This window comes from Eptesicus fuscus, chromosome 7 (genome assembly GCF_027574615.1).
Source record: "Eptesicus fuscus isolate TK198812 chromosome 7, DD_ASM_mEF_20220401, whole genome shotgun sequence".
NCBI lineage: Eukaryota > Metazoa > Chordata > Mammalia > Chiroptera > Vespertilionidae > Eptesicus > Eptesicus fuscus.
In genome coordinates, this window is record NC_072479.1 from 102056620 (window position 1) to 102074387 (window position 17768).

A 17768-nucleotide genomic window follows, 5' to 3' on the forward strand; every position below is an offset into this window, starting at 1 on the left:
TTCAAAGATGTCAAGTGTATAAAAGGAAAGCGCGCCGCTGGGAGCAAGGCGACCAGGAGCGGTGACTGGGCCTGGGCTCTGTGGGAGGCGTCTCTCCAGTCTGTGCTCCCCGCTGGTCTCAGCCACAGGACACGAGGCTCTCTGGCCTGCCCGGGGGTGTTCCCATCAGAGCTGCCTGGGGGCGTTCCCATCAGAGCTGCCCGGGGCCAGGACCAGGCAGGCCGCGCTGAGAGGTCCTCAGGGCCCCGGGCAGGGTTCTTGGAGCCAGTCCGAGGTGCTCCGGGGTGGCCTGGCCAGGGAGCCCCTCCCCCATCGGTCTCTCTTGCGCTCTTCTCCCAGGTCCTCGGGGTCGGAGGGAGGAAGACCTCGATGGAGTCCAGATCCTTCATTTCCTTCTCAAGCTTCCGGGCAAGACGCTGGAGGCCACTGAGGGGAGACCCGCTGGCAGAGGGGTGGACGGACGGACGCGTGGAGGGGCGGGGGAAGCACCATTGGCCGTCCGAATCAGGCATCGAGACAGACGGACGAGGGGAACAATATTATCACTCCAAGGACCCCATGGGGGCGATACAGCAAATACCTTATTAAATAACCCTGTAAGCCAAGCAGAGGGACACGGGGCTCAGAGACACGCCACGCGCACATGCCACGTGCACGTGCCCCCTTGCTGGGGGCAGGGAGCTGGGGTCCACTGGTCGTCCCTGATCTCCAGCAGCGCTGGGGGCTGGACAGCTGAGGTTTAGGGGGCCCATCCTCTGAGAACTCGCTGTGACAGAGCTGGGGTCTCCAAACCACCTGCCCACCTGCCCCATGGAAAAACTCCCTTGATAACGGGGCAGAGGGGATCAAAGCTTTGGGCCCACATGTTGTAGGGGAGAATGCCTCTCCCTCACCCCTTCCACAGCCCAAGCCCAGGCCACAGGGGTCTGGGCCTCGTCTCCCCGCCTGCCCTTACCTGCCCGCGCTCTCCTGCAGATGCCCTAGGCTCCCAGGGTCTCCTTCAGCGCCTTCTTGTCATGCGTGTGCTTGAACTTCCTGTGCTTCCCCTTGGGGGGCCTGCGGACTCGCACCGTTCGAACCGTCACCCGAGTTTGGGGCGTCTTGGCTGCTTGAGAGAAAGAAGGTCTTGTCAGCAGGCTCACAGCCCCTGTGGGGTGGGGGTGGGGGTGGGGGGTCCTACCCCTCTCCACCAAGGCCCGCCACAGACCTCCCCAGAGTCCCTGGGCTGAGGGAAGGGGCCAGACCTCCTGGGTTCAAATCCCAACTCCACTGCTCGCCAGCTGTACATGCCTTGGGAGCAATGACTGAACGGCTCTGTGCCTCAGTTTCCCCATCTGTGAAATGGGGGTAACTCCAGATAGGAATGGTGGAAGGAATACATGACAGTATGCTGGCGAACACAGAGGGGAATAGATTATAGCTTAAGTTCTAGGTCAGTACCCCACTGACATGCCCTTGATTTCCAGGCCCCTTGAACCTGGCCTGAACTTGGATCCTTTAACCAATAAAAGGAGGCAGAGTGGCGCTGTGCCAATTCCAGGCATGAGCCTTAAAAAGGCCTGGCAACTCCCACCTTTGCACCTTGGGGAGCCCTGTGCCACCACATAAGAAGTCTGGTTACTCTGCTGTGGAGGACACATGGGGGGGGGGGCGAGGTCCTGGGTGACAGGGAGCGGGGCAGAGGCCCAGCTGTCTCAGTTCAGCCTCCAGGTGACCGACTGCAACTACAAGAGATGCCAGCAGAACCGCCCTGCTGAGCCCCGACAGCCCACAGACCAGACAGAAGGAAATGGCTACGGTCCCGGCCACAAAGTCCAGAGTAAGGCGTGATCTGCGACCGACCGACCGACCGGCCGGCAGCTGCTCTTATTCACTGCTCTCTTATTTCCTCTGCTTGATCCCCTGCTGAGTTCTCCCACCAAGCCTGCAGCCCCCTGCAGTCCTGGGCTTTGGGCCAGAACCACACACACAGAGCCGGGCCTTTCCCACGGCTGCACCTGTCATCTGCCGGGCCTGCCACCTGGAGGAGCAGCACAGCGGGCAGCCAGAGCTGGCGCGGGGCCAGACCACCTGGGTTCCACTCTTTTGTGTTCTTTGGGGGAAACCGTGTAAACTCTCTGTGCCTCAATGTCCACGTCTTTACAACTGAGCCGCCAGCAGCCCTGGCCTCCTGGGGTGAGGAGATAATACACGGAAAGAGCCAGAAACTCCTCGCTAGCACTTACCACGCACCTGGCAATGTTTGTCCTCACAGAGGGCGTACGTATCTACATTTAACCGATGAGGAAACTGAGGCAGGGGGACTGGGATTTCAACCAGGGATCTGCCTCTACAGTCCATACTGTCACGCCCTCTGCTGTAAATCAGGGCAGGGAACACTCTCTGCCAAGCTCAAGGCCCCTCTCTTCCTGGAGACTTCCGCGTTCTCCCCGACCCATCCGGCTCTTTGGGGCCAACACCTGACCTCCCACGAGGCCGTTACCCCAGCGCTGCGATGCAGGGACTCGGGGCCTTTGCACCAGGAGAGCCACTGAAGGGTCTGGAGGGTCCCACCCAGAGACCAGGCCACCAGCAGGACCAGCAGAGGTTGTCACGCAGCTCAGAAGGGACAGAGCAGAGATTCGAGCCCAGAGGTCTGACACGGACCGCCACGTCCCACGGCCACACCACCAAGCCTGGGCCCAGCCCTGGACAGCTGCCAGGAGCACCGGCCCACGGGGCCAAAATGCTACCCCTGAAATGGCAACACCTTATCTACATACTAACCGCTCGACATGCCTCCCAAGGAAATGGTTTGGAAAACCACGTGTCACGAATGCATGTGGAAAAAAAAAGACCCATTCTAAACATAAAGAATAGACATTTTCCTGGGTAGAAAAGTCATTCTCCACGTTAACTCTATAAATAATTGACAATACGTCAGTTTGAAGCTGTCAAGTTATCAGCCTTCCCAGGGCATCCGGGCCTCGGCGTGGCTCGGAGAACAGAATGAAAAGGCTGAGCCGGCCCTGCCTTCAAGAGGCTTGTTAATAAGAAATAACGGTGGCACCCTTCTGTCCCCGAACAAGAGAAAGTTCCTGAAAAGCGCCTGGCCAGTGTGGCTCAGTGGTTGAGCATCAACCCATGCGCCAAGAGGTCCCCAGTTCGATTCCCGGTCAGGGCACATGCCCAGGTTGCAGGCTCGATTCCCAGTAGGAGGCAGGGCATACAGGAAGCAACTGATCCATGTCTTGCTCTCACATCCATGTTTCTCTCTCTCTCCCTCTCCCTTTCTCTCTCTCTCAAATCAATATAAAAATATATTATTTTAAAAAGAATGTTACTGAAAACCAAAACAGTAACTTGAGTGACTTTTTTTATGTTCTTCTAATTGCATTAACTTAATGATTCTCATTTGATCCTTTCTGCAAACTTTTTAAAAATTATTTTTATTGATTTTTTTTTTTTAGAGAGAGAAAGGAAGGGAGAGTGAGAGAGAAACATGGATATAAAAGCAAAACATTGATCCGCTGACTCCTGTGTGTCCCTGGAAGGATCTAGGATCGAGCCTGCAACTGGGGCATGTGCCCTGACTGGAAATCGAACCGGCACCCCTTTAGTGTAGGGGACGACACCCCACCAACTGAGCCACACCCACCAGGACCTTACTGCACACTTTTGAGGGAGGAAAGGCGGCCGGATATAGTCTAAAGAACCCAGAGCTAGATGTTACAGGACCTGGGACTAGCTGTGTGACCTTGAGCAAGACCTCCGCCCCCTGGGCCTCTGGCACCCCCGCTATAAAATGTGGAGGCGGCCACTGAACCAGATCATTTTTTGGTCCTTTTCAACTCTTTAAACCTATGCCCCTGATTTGTGAAATCTAAAGACGGAATGAAACTTTGGTTCACGTATCCATCTGATGCTTGAACCCTGTCTCTCACACCCCTGCTGCGTGGTTGCCCAGCCTTTATTCACACCCCTCCAGTGACGGGAAACTCACTCCCTCACGAGGAAAGCAATTCCATCCCAGACGCCTGACTAGCATATGAGTTAAAATCTGTCTGCTGGCCTTGCCCCTGGGTCCTAATTTCCCCCTCAAGGCCACAGGAATTAATTTGTTTTTTCATCCCCAGGATAAGGTGTCAAATATCTGAAGACGATATGTATGCATGGAGTCTTTTCTTGTCCCGGCCCGGGTTCCTCCCCATTTCACACTCTCATTCAACAAAGTAGGGGGCTGTGGTATCAAATCTGGGCTGGGCTCCTTTGCACAGGGTGGTCAGGGCAGACCTCCAGCGGAAGGTGACTTTCTGAGCTGAGACCCGAATGCAGAAAAGAAGCAGGCTTGGGAAGAGCTGAGAGAAGTGAGTTTCAGGCAGATTGGCATGTGCAAAGGCCCTGAGGCAGACATGTATTTGGCCACAAAAAGGCTAGGCTGGCTGGGGAGGCAAAGGTGAGGGGGATTGGTTAGAAGCAAGGCCAGAGGGCCAACCAGGGGCTACGTCCTCACGTAGGGCCTCATGGGCAGGGGAGGAATCTGGATTGTTCTCCGTGAGACGGGAAGCTTTAGGTGAGTTTAACCAGAGCAGGCATGCCTGATCCAATCCCCCCACCGGCAGCTGCCACGGGAGAGGGGGGCGCTGCCTGGCTGAGCAACCAGAGGCAGACCCTGGACCGACAGTTACCTCGCTGCTCCTGGGAGCTCCCTGTGGTGCGGGCCACGGGTCGTGCAGGAACCACTGTCTCACACCTGCAGGCCAGGTGGTCCTCCAGGGTCACTGTGGCCTTCTTAAAGATCAGCCTCTTCTGCACCATCTCAATCTTCCTCACCTGGAGCACAGAATCACCCAAGCGCCCCTGTGAGACCAGCGGGAAGGGGCTGAGGGAGCCACCTGCCTGCCCTTCCCGCCCAGCATCCCCCGCGGGGATCTTTCCTCGAAAGCCTGGAGCGCTGCGAGCAGCAGGGCAGACACGGTGGCCCGAACAATAGCAGGACCTTGGCCTCTGCCCTTCTCGTAGCTTTTCCATCAAAACAAGCCCTCCCACCCCGGCCTTCGGCTTGGCCAGAGCCCCCTCGGCACTCCAGAGGGGGAAAGGCATTTCCGGGTGGAGTGTGGGCCTGTGGTGTCCTCATTCCTGGAGCGCCAGCCAAGGTCAGGGGCTGTGGCAGAGGCGGGGAGATGGTTGTCTGGAAGGAAGTGGGGGGAGGCTTTATCCAGGAGGGAGGCGGGAAGGGGGAGGGCAGCTGTCAGGTGTCCATCTTTAGGGCTGAAAGCGTTGGGGACAGGAGATACCGTGACAGTGGGCGGCGTGGTGGAGAGTGACACGTAATCTCCGGCGCGGGGCCCCGGCCTGTGGTGGGAGGTGGGCACGAGGAAGGGGAGGGGGCGTGGTGGGGCCAGCAGAGTGTTCGGCAAGAGGCTCAGCAGCCCTGAGCCCTCAGCGGCCCGGTCCAGCCCGAGCTGGTGTGTGGCCCGAATCAGAGCTGGCCGAGGCCCCCCTGACACTGCTCTGCCTGGCTGCGACCAGGAGCTCCCCAGGACGGCCTCCACCCTAACCCCCTTGAGTCAGGGTGTACCCAGTATTTCCAGAAAAGAGGCAGGAGTCGGCGTTCAGACTCCTGCTAAGGGCTGCCCGCCTCGTGCAGCGCCCTCCTTATTAAAGACACAGCTTGTCCCGGGGAGGCGAGTGGGCCTGATGGACACGGGGAGCCTTCCTCTCTGTGAAGTAAAGGAACCTGCGGGGCCAGGGCAGGGGAGAGCTTTGGGGGAAACTGAGCAGCTGCCCGGAACGTTCTGAGTGTTCAACATGCTTGTAGAGTGTCTCTTCCAGAGGCCTTGGCGCTGTGTCCCTGTAAAGGACGAGGCAGCACCGCGACGTGACGCCCCACGCCAGCCCGCCTTGGGGTCTGCCTGTGGCTTTGGGTCACAGCAGCTGGGCGGCCTCAGCACAAGTGTCCAGAGAGCTTCCTGAGAGCGCCCGCTCTGGACAGGGCCGACCCATGTGAGCCTGGTCAGCGAGGCACAAGCCCCAGCAGGCAGCGGGCCAGCGGCTGGGCCAGTGCAGGGCAGGCGCTCACCTGGACGTGGCACAGATGCACCTGAGTGGGGGGTGGGGCCAGTGCGGTGGGGGGGGGGGGGCGCTCACCTGGACGTGGCGCAGCTGCACCCGGGTGGGGTGTGGGGGTGCGGTGGGGGGAGGGCTCACCTGGACGTGCCGCAGCTGCACCTGGGTGGGGCGGCACTGCACCCTGTGGTTGTTGCAGCAGCCGGAGCAGCGCTGCACCTCCACGCAGGGCGGCCACACCAGGTAGTTGGCGTTGCTGCGGTCGATGAGGCTCCGGGAGATCTTGAACACCTCCGTGCGGATCTTGCACTCGGCAATCATGGCTGGCTCGGCGACCGTGGAGGAATCTGAAGGGAGCGGGGCCCTCTGTCAGGAGGGGGACCGGCCCAGAGCCCCCACCGGGCACGAGAGCGCAGCGGGCACCCCTGGGGCTGCTCTCTTGCTAAATGGCCGCCCAGGCCCCTCTCCTCCCGCCTCAGGGGAGGCTGAGTCCGGCGCCATCCGCCGTGGGACTGGAGCAGGTGGCTGATGTGCTCTCGCTCAGTCCCCCCCCACCCCGTGCCCATGGGGTGACCTACCCTCAAGGACCATTGTTAGGGTCCAGTGCGATCATTCATGTGGTAAAGGTCAGACGCCTTCCGCCAGCCCTCACTCATTGCCCTCTGCGGTCTCACACCCTGTGGGTTTGGCCCAATGTGCCCCTTACTGGTGTATTAGCTTGTGATCACTTTACTGGGCTGTTTTACACTGTAACCTTTTCTGACCGCATTGCTTCTTCCGAAGCCACAGTTTCCTCATCTATGAAATGGGACAATGACAGCACCTACCCTGCACCTGCAGACCTAGGAGCGACAGGAGTGACACCTGGCGGACAGCACGCGGGGAGTCGGTGCTGGGCTGGTCCCTGTGCACATACAGAGACCCCGAGGCTCCGAGAGCCCAATGAGCTGCCCACGTCCGCAGTGAGGAGTGGGACCCGGCCACCAGCTCCTATATGGAGGTCCCCCGGCACCATCTACAGCATTGGGGGGACTGCCGGTGGGAAGAGAGGAGGCGGGGCTTGGGATGGGCACTTGCTTCATGGGGAAGGCTCCCATGGGACCTGGGGATCTACATGGCCCTTCGGGCTCTGCAATCGAGCGGGAAGCTGTCCCAGGCCACAGCCTTAGTCACAGCCGACACGCAGCCAGGAGGGCAGGGGTTCAGCCGAGAGCACGTCAGCTGCGTGGCCACACCTCCGTCTTTCCCTTTCTGGGCTCCAGTTTCCAACTCCATAAAACGGGGTTAATAATATCTAATTCTAGGGCTGAAGTAATGAAAAATAAGTTTAAAAGCATTATCTTTAGGAAGCAGTGTGTGCTGGGGGAGCACAGGATGACCCAGCTCAACGTAAGCTATTTAAGGATGTTATTGTCCCTGAGCTCAATTCAGTCCTAAGTGTGGGATGAACGGGGCAGACCCTCAAAGCCTTGAATAGGGTCCTGCTTCCCTGGCTCCCACCTTTGCGGGGACCCCACTTTCACCCTGGGTCTTACCAAGGCTCCTTCTCCCTCGGGACAAGCTCTCGGGCTCGCCTCCAGAATGGGACCGGGTCAAATTCAGGTCCAACTCGGCTCCGTCTTCATCTGCAAGAGCAGGACAGGACCGTCAGACGCACTCTGATCACTGCTGGCTGGCCCGCCCACAGCGTGGGGCTCCGGGGAAAGGACTCCCCTTCTGGCCCCGGTACACCTGAGTCCTAGCTCTGAGGATCAAACCCCAGGCGACGAGGGGCTCAGGAGGGGGTGGGGCCCTGACTGTATCCTTTGGGGGGCCTCGGCCCCGCTCTGGGCTCCTCAGTCACTTTTCTGGACAGAACTCATGTGAATGGAGTTAAAAATAACCCTTCCCTTCTGCTACTGTAAGCGAAGCCTCCGCGGCCTCCCGGGCAGGGCAGGGACCCAGAGCTCCGAAGGCCACTTTCCAGTGCCCTCCGCCCAGCGTTCCCATAGGAAGTGCTGAATGGAGAAATTCCCAGAATCCCCAGGGGGAACCGCATGCCCGGGACACAGCCCCTCTGGAGCCCCTGACAATGGCCCAGTTGGGCGGGAGAGAAGGAGGGAGGGAGAGGGATGGGGGTGGGGGCTGAAGGCAGAGGGGTGGGGTGCCGGGGCTGCTGGGATCAGGGAGCCTCACCCAGCCCCTTCTAGATCTTGCTCTCTCTCCACCTCCCGGTCTCTCATTGTGATTCTGTCATCCCCCCTCTGACCTTCTGCCCCGTGTCTGCCCTATGCTGCCCATTCATTCCTAAGGTCACAGCCACACGGCAGCCCCCTTCTCTGGCCTGGGAAGCCCTCAGCTCAGCACCACCCCCACTCCAAGGAGACATCCCTCTCTCCGCTGCTGGAGGCGAGGGCTGGGCAGGGGGACGGTGACTTGGTGCGGACGGTGGGCAAACTCCTCTAGCTCTCTCGTGGCTGAAAGCCGGCAGATAAACTGAGGTGTCGGGGGCCAGCGCCTGCCCCTCCCCACAGCGCCCCGTCCCACTGGCCCTGCTCCTCCCTGCGGGCTCCCAAGGGGTCCCGGGTGGAGGAGGCAGCCCTAGGACGGGTGCGCCTCCCCCAGCTCCTGTCCCACGTCAGCTTGTCTGTGCCTCCCGCTCCCTCCCTCCCTCTCTGCGTCTCGGGAATGTCCCTGGTGGGGAGGAGAAGGGGAAAAGATGTGCTTTGTGGAAAGGTTACGTTGATTAGGAAAAAATAGCCACATGGTTGCCTCAAAACAGGCCTGCTATTGAAAACCTCGGCTCCCCGACCCGACCCCCACCGGGGTGTGGAGGGGCTGCCCGAGGGTGGGGGCGAAGGCCCTTGGAAAGAAATAGCAGAAAGGCTAAATTTGGAAGTTGCCCCATTGTGTTGGCCAGGGCTGGCCAGCCGGGCACGGGGTGGGGGTGTGGGAGACGCGGGGTGGGGGGGCCTGGCGAACAATAGGTGGGCCCAGCTGGGGCCCCCTCCCGCGGCCTCACCAGCCCCCAGCGCAGGAGGGTTTGAAAGGGCCCGGGAATGCTTTGAGAGGGAGCCAGGGGCCCAACGGGAGAGGAAACAAAGGCAGGAAGTGCTGTCCCCCGTAGATAGCAGTCTGGGCAAGGATTACAAAGTGACAAAGAGACAAAACCCCAGAGGGAAGGGGAGCTGGGGGTGCAGGGGGGGGGGGTGATGACCAGGGCTCCAGGGAACAGGCCAGAGGTTAGAATAGAATGGAATTCGCTCTGAAGACAGCGTTTATAAATACATTCCCCGCCCAGGCCGTCAGCCCCGCCACGTGTGTGCCACCGAGCACGTGCCCATTCGATGAGTGTGCTCTCGGGCACGGGCAGGGCTGCCCGCTGGTCTGGGCCAGGTGTCCCCGGGAGACCTTGCAGAGCTGGCCCCAGGCCAGAGGGACAGGCAGCCGGCTCTTCCAACACCGCCCTCCCTGGCTGAGTTCACACCTGGATACTCATTGGGCAGGTGCCCTAGGCACCTCCTCCCTGCCCGCCCCCTCCGGGCGCCCCACCCTCTGCACCAAGCCAGAGGCACATGTGGGTGCTTCTCCTGCCACGCCACGCCCCACGTCCCAGGTACCAACCCGTCTACCTCCTCAGCCCTGCCCCAGACAGGTGTGGCCCACCCTCCCCGGCCGCCACAGGCCTCTGTTCTCCAGATGTCAAGGAAGGGACGGCCCTGGCCCTGCCCCTCCCACTCCCAGGGGCGCAGGGGAGGCCCAGCGCGGTGGAGGAGGGTTCCATTTACCTACGGAGTCTCCGTGCAGCAGCCGCTGGAGGTCATCGAAGGAGCGGATCGAGTGGTCACTCAGCATCTCGTAGAGCTCCTCAGGAATGGGGTCCCCCTGCCGGGCAGACACATGGGATCAAGTGAGCTGGGAGTTAGGGCTTTCCAGCCACGGCCCTCTGGCCCCCAACACAGACACAACCCCCCATGAAAAGTTCCCACAGGGCCACGGACAGATGGACAGCCAGGCTGGGGTGGGCAGGAGGCGGATTCCAGGCCCGACAACCAGGAGCAGAACCTGCCAAAGCCTGTAAAGACCCAGCTCAGATGCCTCATCTTCCCCCCCCCCCCCAAATAGGAACCCCGGCTTGCTCTGAGTTCAATTTGATTGGGTCCATCCTTCTCCTCCATCACGCTATAGGTCCTGGAAGGCTCCCCAATCTTTTTGCTTCTCCTCCACACCTGACAGTTAACGCCAGCCAGCATTTGTCTTGGAAGATCTCATTATCCCCATTTTACAGATGAGAAAACTGAGGCTCAAAGACGCAGCACCCTTTGTCTGAGTCCTAAGCCAGTTATCAGCAGAACCTGCATTCAAACCCCAGTCTTTCCGACGGCAGAGCCTGTATCCCAGCCTCCGGGGAACACAAGGTGTTTAATAAATGCTCGAAGAGTCGGATGGTCTCAGGAGGCCACAAGTACTAACGGTATTTATTTAGTCTCTCACTCAAAGAGGAGAGCAGGGAATCCTCCGATGCGGCCAGGAAACCTGAAAGCTTACCCGTGCCCCGTGCCCAACCAAACCCTATTTTTAGCGCCCCTCTGGCCTCTTCCCAAAAACACTTGAAACTTAATAAGCACTTTAACAGGCCCCACTCGGAGCCGGGCTTCCTCAGGGAAACCGCAGGTCCCACAATGACATGAGGGGAGCCCACGGCCCTCAGTCCAGGGCGCCCCAAGGGGCTGATGCCGAGGTCTTGAGGAAGAGGTGAGGGCAGCTGAGAGGCGCAGAAGCACAATCCTGACGCCCGCCGCCGCCGGGCACAGAAAATGCTCGCGATGCTGCTGCACATCCGCACTCACACCCGTGTGCACACAGGCCGGTGTGTGCACACAGACACAGGGCGGCACGGCCTCGTGGAGGGAGCCGGGGAGGGTGTCAGCTGACTCGCCCTGCTCTGTGCCTCGGTTTCCCAGGATTAAGAAGGGAGGAGCTCCTGTTCTAGTCCCTGAACACTCCACGGCCTCGAGCCCGGGAGGCTTAGGCAGGCACCTCCCCTCACTGCCCAGCGGAGATGGGGGGGGGGGGATCATCTCGCCTCCAGGCCGGCCCAGGAGGTTCTCCCCAAAAGCTCTGGGAGGAGCCTGGCGATGGATCGTTTCTAGCCCCTGACCACAGCTCCTCTCTAGACCCTCCTCCTGGGCTCCGTCCTCCAGGGGTTTCCTCCATGTCCAGCTGCGGACACCCAAGTCGACTTCCTTGAAACCCCTGAGCCCAGTTTCTTCATTTGAACGGGAGCTTTCCATCCGGCTGGAGGCTAGGGCTGTCAGGAGGTTCCCGGGAGGGAAGGGTCGGGGCGACCTGTAAGCCTGGCTGGAAATTGGGGTCTTTCCTTCAGGGTGCTTGACTGTGCGGCCAGGGAGCCAGGGCTGCGTGTGTGAGACGCGGAGAAGCGTGGCTCAGCGGCCCCTCGGTTCCTCCCCCTCGTCCCCCAGGCGCTGCCTCCTCCAACCCGGGGCAGAGGGCACGCCTTTGGCGGTCTCCAAATGTGGGCACAGGACCCAACCCGAGAGGAGGCGGCGGGCGGCGGGTCTCCAGTTAAGACAAGGCAGACCACCTTCCGGAGGGTTCTGTCACCCCCCAGAACTGGTGGTCCGGGAGCTGGAGTCCACCCTCTACTGCTACCAGGCACCAGGGACCTCAGGCTGGTCACTGCCCCTCTCAGTCCCCAGATCTCCCCCGTGAATCCAGGGGGTTGAAGACATTGAATTTGATTCTCATTGTGCCCAGGGGGTAGCAGCAGAGACAGCAGAGCAAAGCCAAGGCTGTTTGTGGAGCAATGATGACCATTAGCCCCCAGAAGAGGGGCCTGAAGGCCCAGTACCAAATGGCACGTAACACTCATGCCAAGACCTCCTGGCCCACTGGGGAGCTGGCTGCAGCTGCCAGCGTGGCAGAGGAGGCAGACTCCCCATCAGGCCCAGCAGGAGCCCTGGACCCGCCCTACGATGCACAGGAGACAACCTCTTATGAAAACAAACCCAGAACCCCTCCCAGGCTGCATGGGGAAGAGCCCAGGATAGAGAATGAGGAGAAGCACACAGTAGGTGCTCAAAAAATGCAGGTAAACTGCATGAAGGACTCTCCCCTTCTCCCTGGGACTCTCTCCTGTCTGATTCGCCCACCTCCTCCACCAGGAGGCCCACCGGGGATAGTCCCCCTCCCCCCCGCCACCCGATGCAAACTGCCTCCGGTAGAGTCCACTTCATTCTAAGCAGAGGTCATTCTGCTCCTGCTTCTACCGATTCGGCCACTGGGTGCCCAGAACTCAGTACAAGCCCCTGGATGTGACCAGCCGGTCACAGCTCGCTTTCCCTAAGTGCTGACGGTGAGCCAGGCACCGGGCGACCTGGTGCACGGCCAATCCCAAGAGGCGGGTGCTATTTTTATCCCCGTCTTCCAGATGAGGAAGCTGAGGGTTAGAAAAAGTAAGTCCACGGCTACAGGTCAACAAGACCTGTAAGCAGCAGAGCGGGGCCCTCCCTCTTCCGGGCGCAGGGCGCTCCTCAGCACTGCTTTCAGTTCATGCCCCTCGTCCCCTGCGGAGGTCACGGGGCAGAGCGTGTCGCCTCAGGGCAAGGGGCCCCCAGGGACACTGGCGTGTCCGCAGGCATTTGTAGTTGTCACAGCTACTGGCATCTCGGAGGTGGAGGCCAGTGATGCTGCTAAACATCCTACTATGCACAGGACAGCCTCCCGCAGGGAAGAGCTGTCTGGCCCGGAGTGCCAACAGCGCAGAGGCGGAGAAACGGGAGCAGACGCAAGAGCAAAGGGGACCTGGATTCTTGGAATAAGTCTTTTAACAGCCTAACCCCTCAGCTTTTTAATCTTTTAAATGGGGCTAATAATACTTCACTAGGGTTACCGGGCGGCCTAGTTGCACCCAGCAGAGCAGCCAGCAAACAGTGGGGGTGGTCTGCTCTGAGGGCAGCAGCGAGCAGCGCGCCCGCCCGGGGCCGGCAGTACAGGGCATGTTTGAGGACGACAATGGGTCGGTGGAGAGCGTGTGGCTTTGCACTATCCCCTGTGCTGGGCCACAGGAAATGACACCCTGGCCCCACAATGGCAGTGTGGGCTGGTGGGTTCCTTCCAGGGCGGGAGGTAGGTGAAGGGTGACAGCATTCAGCCTGTGGTCAGCTCCGGGATGCAGCGCTCTGGGCACCTGCTGAGGCCAGAGGTTCCTCTGGATGTGGGAGGGTGAGCACAGGGTAGGGACTGGTTCTAGAAGCCTCCTTAGGTGGGCAGCTCCCCTCGGAGCTGGGAAAGGAGGCCAGGCACCCTGAGGAAGCTGCCCCAGATCTCAGGCCGGGGGTTCCTGGCAGGGTGAGGGCGTGGCAAGAAGGCAGCTGGGGCACCGCCAGCCACGGAGCCAAGGCAAACAGCCTGCTCCCCACCCCACCCCCAACGCCAGCTGCAGAAGGTAGGAAGGGCACCAGCCAGCGTGAGGCTAGATGAATTACCTGCTCCCAGCCAGGCTGGCAGATCAAAGGGGCCTGGACCCCACCCTCCACCTGGGCCCCAGCACACACACACGGATACCCTCTCCCCAGCCCTCCTGCCCTTCAGCTGAGGGAGACGGCACAGGCGGGGCCCACGCATCCAGGGGCGTTGTCTGTGGCTGGCAGAGGGAGAGCCGAGCAGGCCTCCGAGCGCCTGCCTGCCTGCCTGCCGAGAGTCTCAGGCCTAATTTAGATTCAATGCCAAAGCCAAGCCCTTTGAAGAAGCCTCCTCTGGGCAGACCACAGAAGCCATTTAGAACCAGCCTTCCCACCTACCACTTCCCTTCCCTATCGCTCCCGGGACCCTCCCCCGACCCCACCCCTCCTTAATGTGAGTGCAGCTCCCACTGGGCTCCCCACCTCTCCCTGCAGCAGCAGAACTGTTAGCGCAGAAAGAGAGGGGTCGGGGCAGCAATCTAATCCTGGCAGCCCTGCCGCCCCCCGCCCCCCGCAGCATTCACCGCCCACCACCCCACCTCGGTCCCAACTTCCAGCACAGGGCGGGGCCCAGGGCTCTGCATTTGCAGGAGGTCTGGGAACTCAGCTCTTGAGGAACTCTGAGCGACTCCAATCTTCTCGCGTTTTTAGGTGGCGGGGACTGAGGCCCAGCTCAGGATACACAGAACCTTTGCAATCTGATGTTCCTGCTGCTTCTTCCCCTCTGTCCTGCCCCATCTTGGCAGCCCAAGTCCCAAGACACGGAAAAGAAAGGCGCGCTTGTCTCTCAAGATGGGGGGTGGGGGGGGGAGCGACTCGAATGAGGAAGCTGGTGGAGGGCAGTGGCCGTGCTGGGCTGCCCTGGGGTAAGGCCTAAGTGAGGCCGTGCTTATAAAGCACTTAGCAAGCTCGCACCTGGTCCCTCCCCCGCTCCCGGATTCACTGTCTTTTCCACACATATTTACAGATTATCCGTCATAAACCAGTCACAGGCCGGTAAGCATGGGAGACGGTGGTTACTAAGACAAAAGCTCTCTAGTGGGGCTTATACTCCAGTGAGGAAAAGCAGGTGATAAACAACTAAATAAACCAGAAAATGAAAAAAGCTGTCCGTTTCAATGGGGGATGAAGGCCAAGGCAAACACTTCTTTACCACTCCTGCTGAATGGCTCAGTCTCTCTCTCTCTCTCTCTCTCTCTCTCTTTCTCACACACACACATACACACACACACACACACACACACCCCTAGGTCTTGCACCAGAGCCTCCAAATTCTGTTTGATCCTAACCTTGCAGACACTGCCAGGGCTGGGAGATTCTAGCAGGTTGATCCCCCACCACCTAAGGCATTAGCAAACCACATGGAAGCTGGGTAGTGGAGGGCAGAAGGGTGCTGAGGCCGGAGGCATCACATGACAGTGGGAGTCACCCGCCCCAGAAGCCAGCTCAGCTGATGGCGATGGGACCTCACAGGCCTCAGCCCACCCCCTGCCAGACCCTGCCTCAGACTCCCCCACCCTCCTGCCCAGCGGCTGAGGCCTCCACCTGAGGCTCAGTCCATGCATGTTTGAGACACAGCCAACCCCAAGGCCACCTCCATCAGCAAGTCCTCCCGGAGTTTCCTTGCTGAACCTGGCCCCCGTGTCCATAGGTTTTCCCTTTAAGTCTCTTCTCCCAGAGCCGCCTTGAGGCTTGCTCAGGCTTAGCAGGAAAGTGCTTGGTACACTGCAAAGCACCACACCGCGGTGTTCCAGGATGCAGTGATTAAAGAGGGAGAGAGACACCAGCTTCTGCGCCACAGCCTCCCTGCCAAACACACAGACCATGGAGTTGTGGGAAAGGAGGAGGAGGTGCTGGATGAAGCTGGGAATGGTAAGGGCAGGCCTGGGAAAGCCCTACTCAGCTGCTACCCAGCCTCTGCTGAGCATGCTGGGATCAGCAAAGAGGACAGGAGAGGGGAGGGGGGCTCAGCGGCTCAGGGTCCTCCAGTCTTGAAGGCTCAAAGAAGAGCTTACTTGAAGGGAGAAATGCCCTGGACATCACGGCGGTCCCCCAGCACATCACCACTTTCAGCCACACGGGAGTGGTTGAGAAAGAGCAATCGCGGAAGAATAATGCTTGAAGGGCGTGCAGCCGACCTTACCCGGCAAAAAACATGGGTGCTGCGGAGCCCGGGCTGATGGGAGGGTCCCCGTGTCCCTCCCTCACAGCACCCGGTGAGAAATTGGAGTGACTACAGAGGTAGGGAGGTGAGGGGCCCACCTGTGGCGCGGGGGTTGGCACCTGGCGCTGGGCTGTGCGCGCTGGGTGTGTGCGTACGTGTGCTCAGGCCGCGTGTGCGGGGGGGGTGGGGGCTTGCGTGCGGTGCGCGCGCGTGTGCCCCGCGTGTGCACGGGCGTGGCGGCGGGCGCGCGACCTGGCCGCAGAAGTGCGTGCCCGTCCCTGCGCGCCCGCCGCCGCCGGAGCGCAGCATCGCCTCCGGCCAGGAGTGTGCATGCGTGGGGTGAGTGAGCGCGGCGGCCGAGCGGGGTGGGCTGCGGAGCGCCGCGCCGGGGACGCCGTTCCCAGGACGCCCTGGCACCGGCCCAGCCCCGGCCCCGAGGCGAGGCGAGGCGAGGCGGCAGCTGGGGCCGGCCGGCGCCCCCTCCCCAACAGCTGGCCACAGGCTGGGGGCTCCGGAGGAGAGGAGGGGGCGTCGGGAGGGGCCTGCGGGCAGCCGGGCCGAGGCCCGCATCCTCTCTCCCGGGTGCGGGCCGCGGGGGGCGGCCGCGGAAGGGCGGGGCCCCAGGGCGGGCGGCCGGCGGCCCTTAAGGAGCCCCGAGAACAAAAGGAGACGGCGACTGCTCCTCCGCGGTCAAAACAACCTGCGCTGGCGGCGGCCCAAGGCCCGGCCGCGGCCTCGAGCCCTGCGCCTTAACCCCTTCGCCGCCGCCGCCGCCGCCGCCGCCGCCTTCCAGCCCCGTGGGAGGCCGAGAGGGGCCCGCCCTCCCGGGAGCAGGCCAAGTGCGGGCTCCCGGCCACCGCGGGGCAGAAGCGGGACCGGACCTAGGCACCCGCGCTCCCCGCAGCCCTCTACCCCCCTCATCTCGCGCCTCCTCCCCGCCCCGCCCCGCCCCCTTTCCCACCTGGATTCCGGGTACATTTGCCAACTCACGGCTACGTGAGGCCCGGAGGGGTGGGGGACGGATCCGACCCGACAGCTCTGGCGGGAGGGTTTGCACCCCACGTCCCCTGCGGCCAGGCTTTCCCGGGCGGCGCGCGGCGCACCCTGCGAGCGGGGGAGAGGGCGCAGGTACACACCGCTCTGGGGCTGGATTCCTTAGGAGCCCCCACTCCTCCCTCATCCGACTGCCCGAAACCTGCCTTTCGCCCCCACCCTTCCTTCCTCCGTGCCCAAGACACCAGCTGCTCCCGGACCGCGCTCCGGGGCCGGGAGTGGGAGCCAGGGTGGGACGCAAAACGCTTTCGAAGGTTGGCGTGGCCGCCACCGGTGCGGCAGCCCGCACCTCCCTGCCCGCCGGGTCGCGGCCGGAACCTCCGCTGGAAGCGGAGCGGGCTCGGGAGGTGCCTTCTGCCCCTCGGCACCACCCCACCCTCTCCCTCCGGCAGGGAAGGGGCTCATTCAGTCCCTGAGAGCTGGGGGACGGGACCACACACACCTTTCCCCACACTTCAAGGCGGGGAGACCGGGGATCCTCCCCGAGAAAGAAAGCCACCTCGGCCCCCTCCTCTGAGAGCCTGGCACCTCCCGGACCTCGGGCTTCAGCCCTCGGAGGTCACCTAGCGCCCAGTGCCAGGCACTTGGGCTGCAAGGGTCCAAAGTTCACTGCAGGGAGGGGAGAGGGCGGCCCCGGGGCGGGGGCGGGGGTGGGGGTCGTGAATGAAGCGAACCAGCCCCACCGCAACTCACCTCGGCGCTGACCAGACGCAGGTAGCAGCAGAGAGACAGGAAGAGCGCCCAGCAGCGATTCATGCCGACGCCGGGCCCGGCCCCGCGGGGCCCCGGACGCGTGGACCGAGCGCGCGGCCCCCACGGCCAGGGTGCAGGGCGGGGGCTGGGGAGGGAGGTGGGCTCGGCTGGAGTCCGCGGCGATCAGGCGCTCAGGCCGCTGCAGCCGCTGTCGCGGCTCACCCGCATGGCCCCCGGGTGCCCCCGCCCCCGGCCCCGGCTCCGTTGTTGGGGGGCTGAGGAGGGCCTGGGCGCGAGACCAGGGTCCGAGGCCACTACCTGGGCGGATCCCGAGCCCGAGCGAGCAT

General features: G+C 61.8%; 1 protein-coding gene across 2 annotated transcripts; it reads right to left on the bottom strand.

Annotated features, from left to right (window-relative positions):
• Positions 1 to 980: 980 nt before the first annotated feature.
• Positions 981 to 17484, bottom strand: PDGFB (platelet derived growth factor subunit B). Of its 2 annotated transcripts, none has more exons than XM_008144609.3 (6): positions 17422 to 17484; positions 9816 to 9912; positions 7584 to 7673; positions 6190 to 6395; positions 4668 to 4812; positions 981 to 1105 (listed from the first exon to the last, which is right to left on the bottom strand). In XM_008144609.3, exons 1-6 carry the CDS (start codon positions 17482 to 17484, stop codon positions 981 to 983), a joined length of 726 nt encoding a protein of 241 aa, XP_008142831.1. The 2 variants fall into 2 exon arrangements, with proteins under 2 accessions (XP_008142831.1, XP_028005779.1); XM_028149978.2 differs by having other exon boundaries at positions 981 to 1108.
• Between the last annotated feature and the right edge of the window lie 284 nt (positions 17485 to 17768).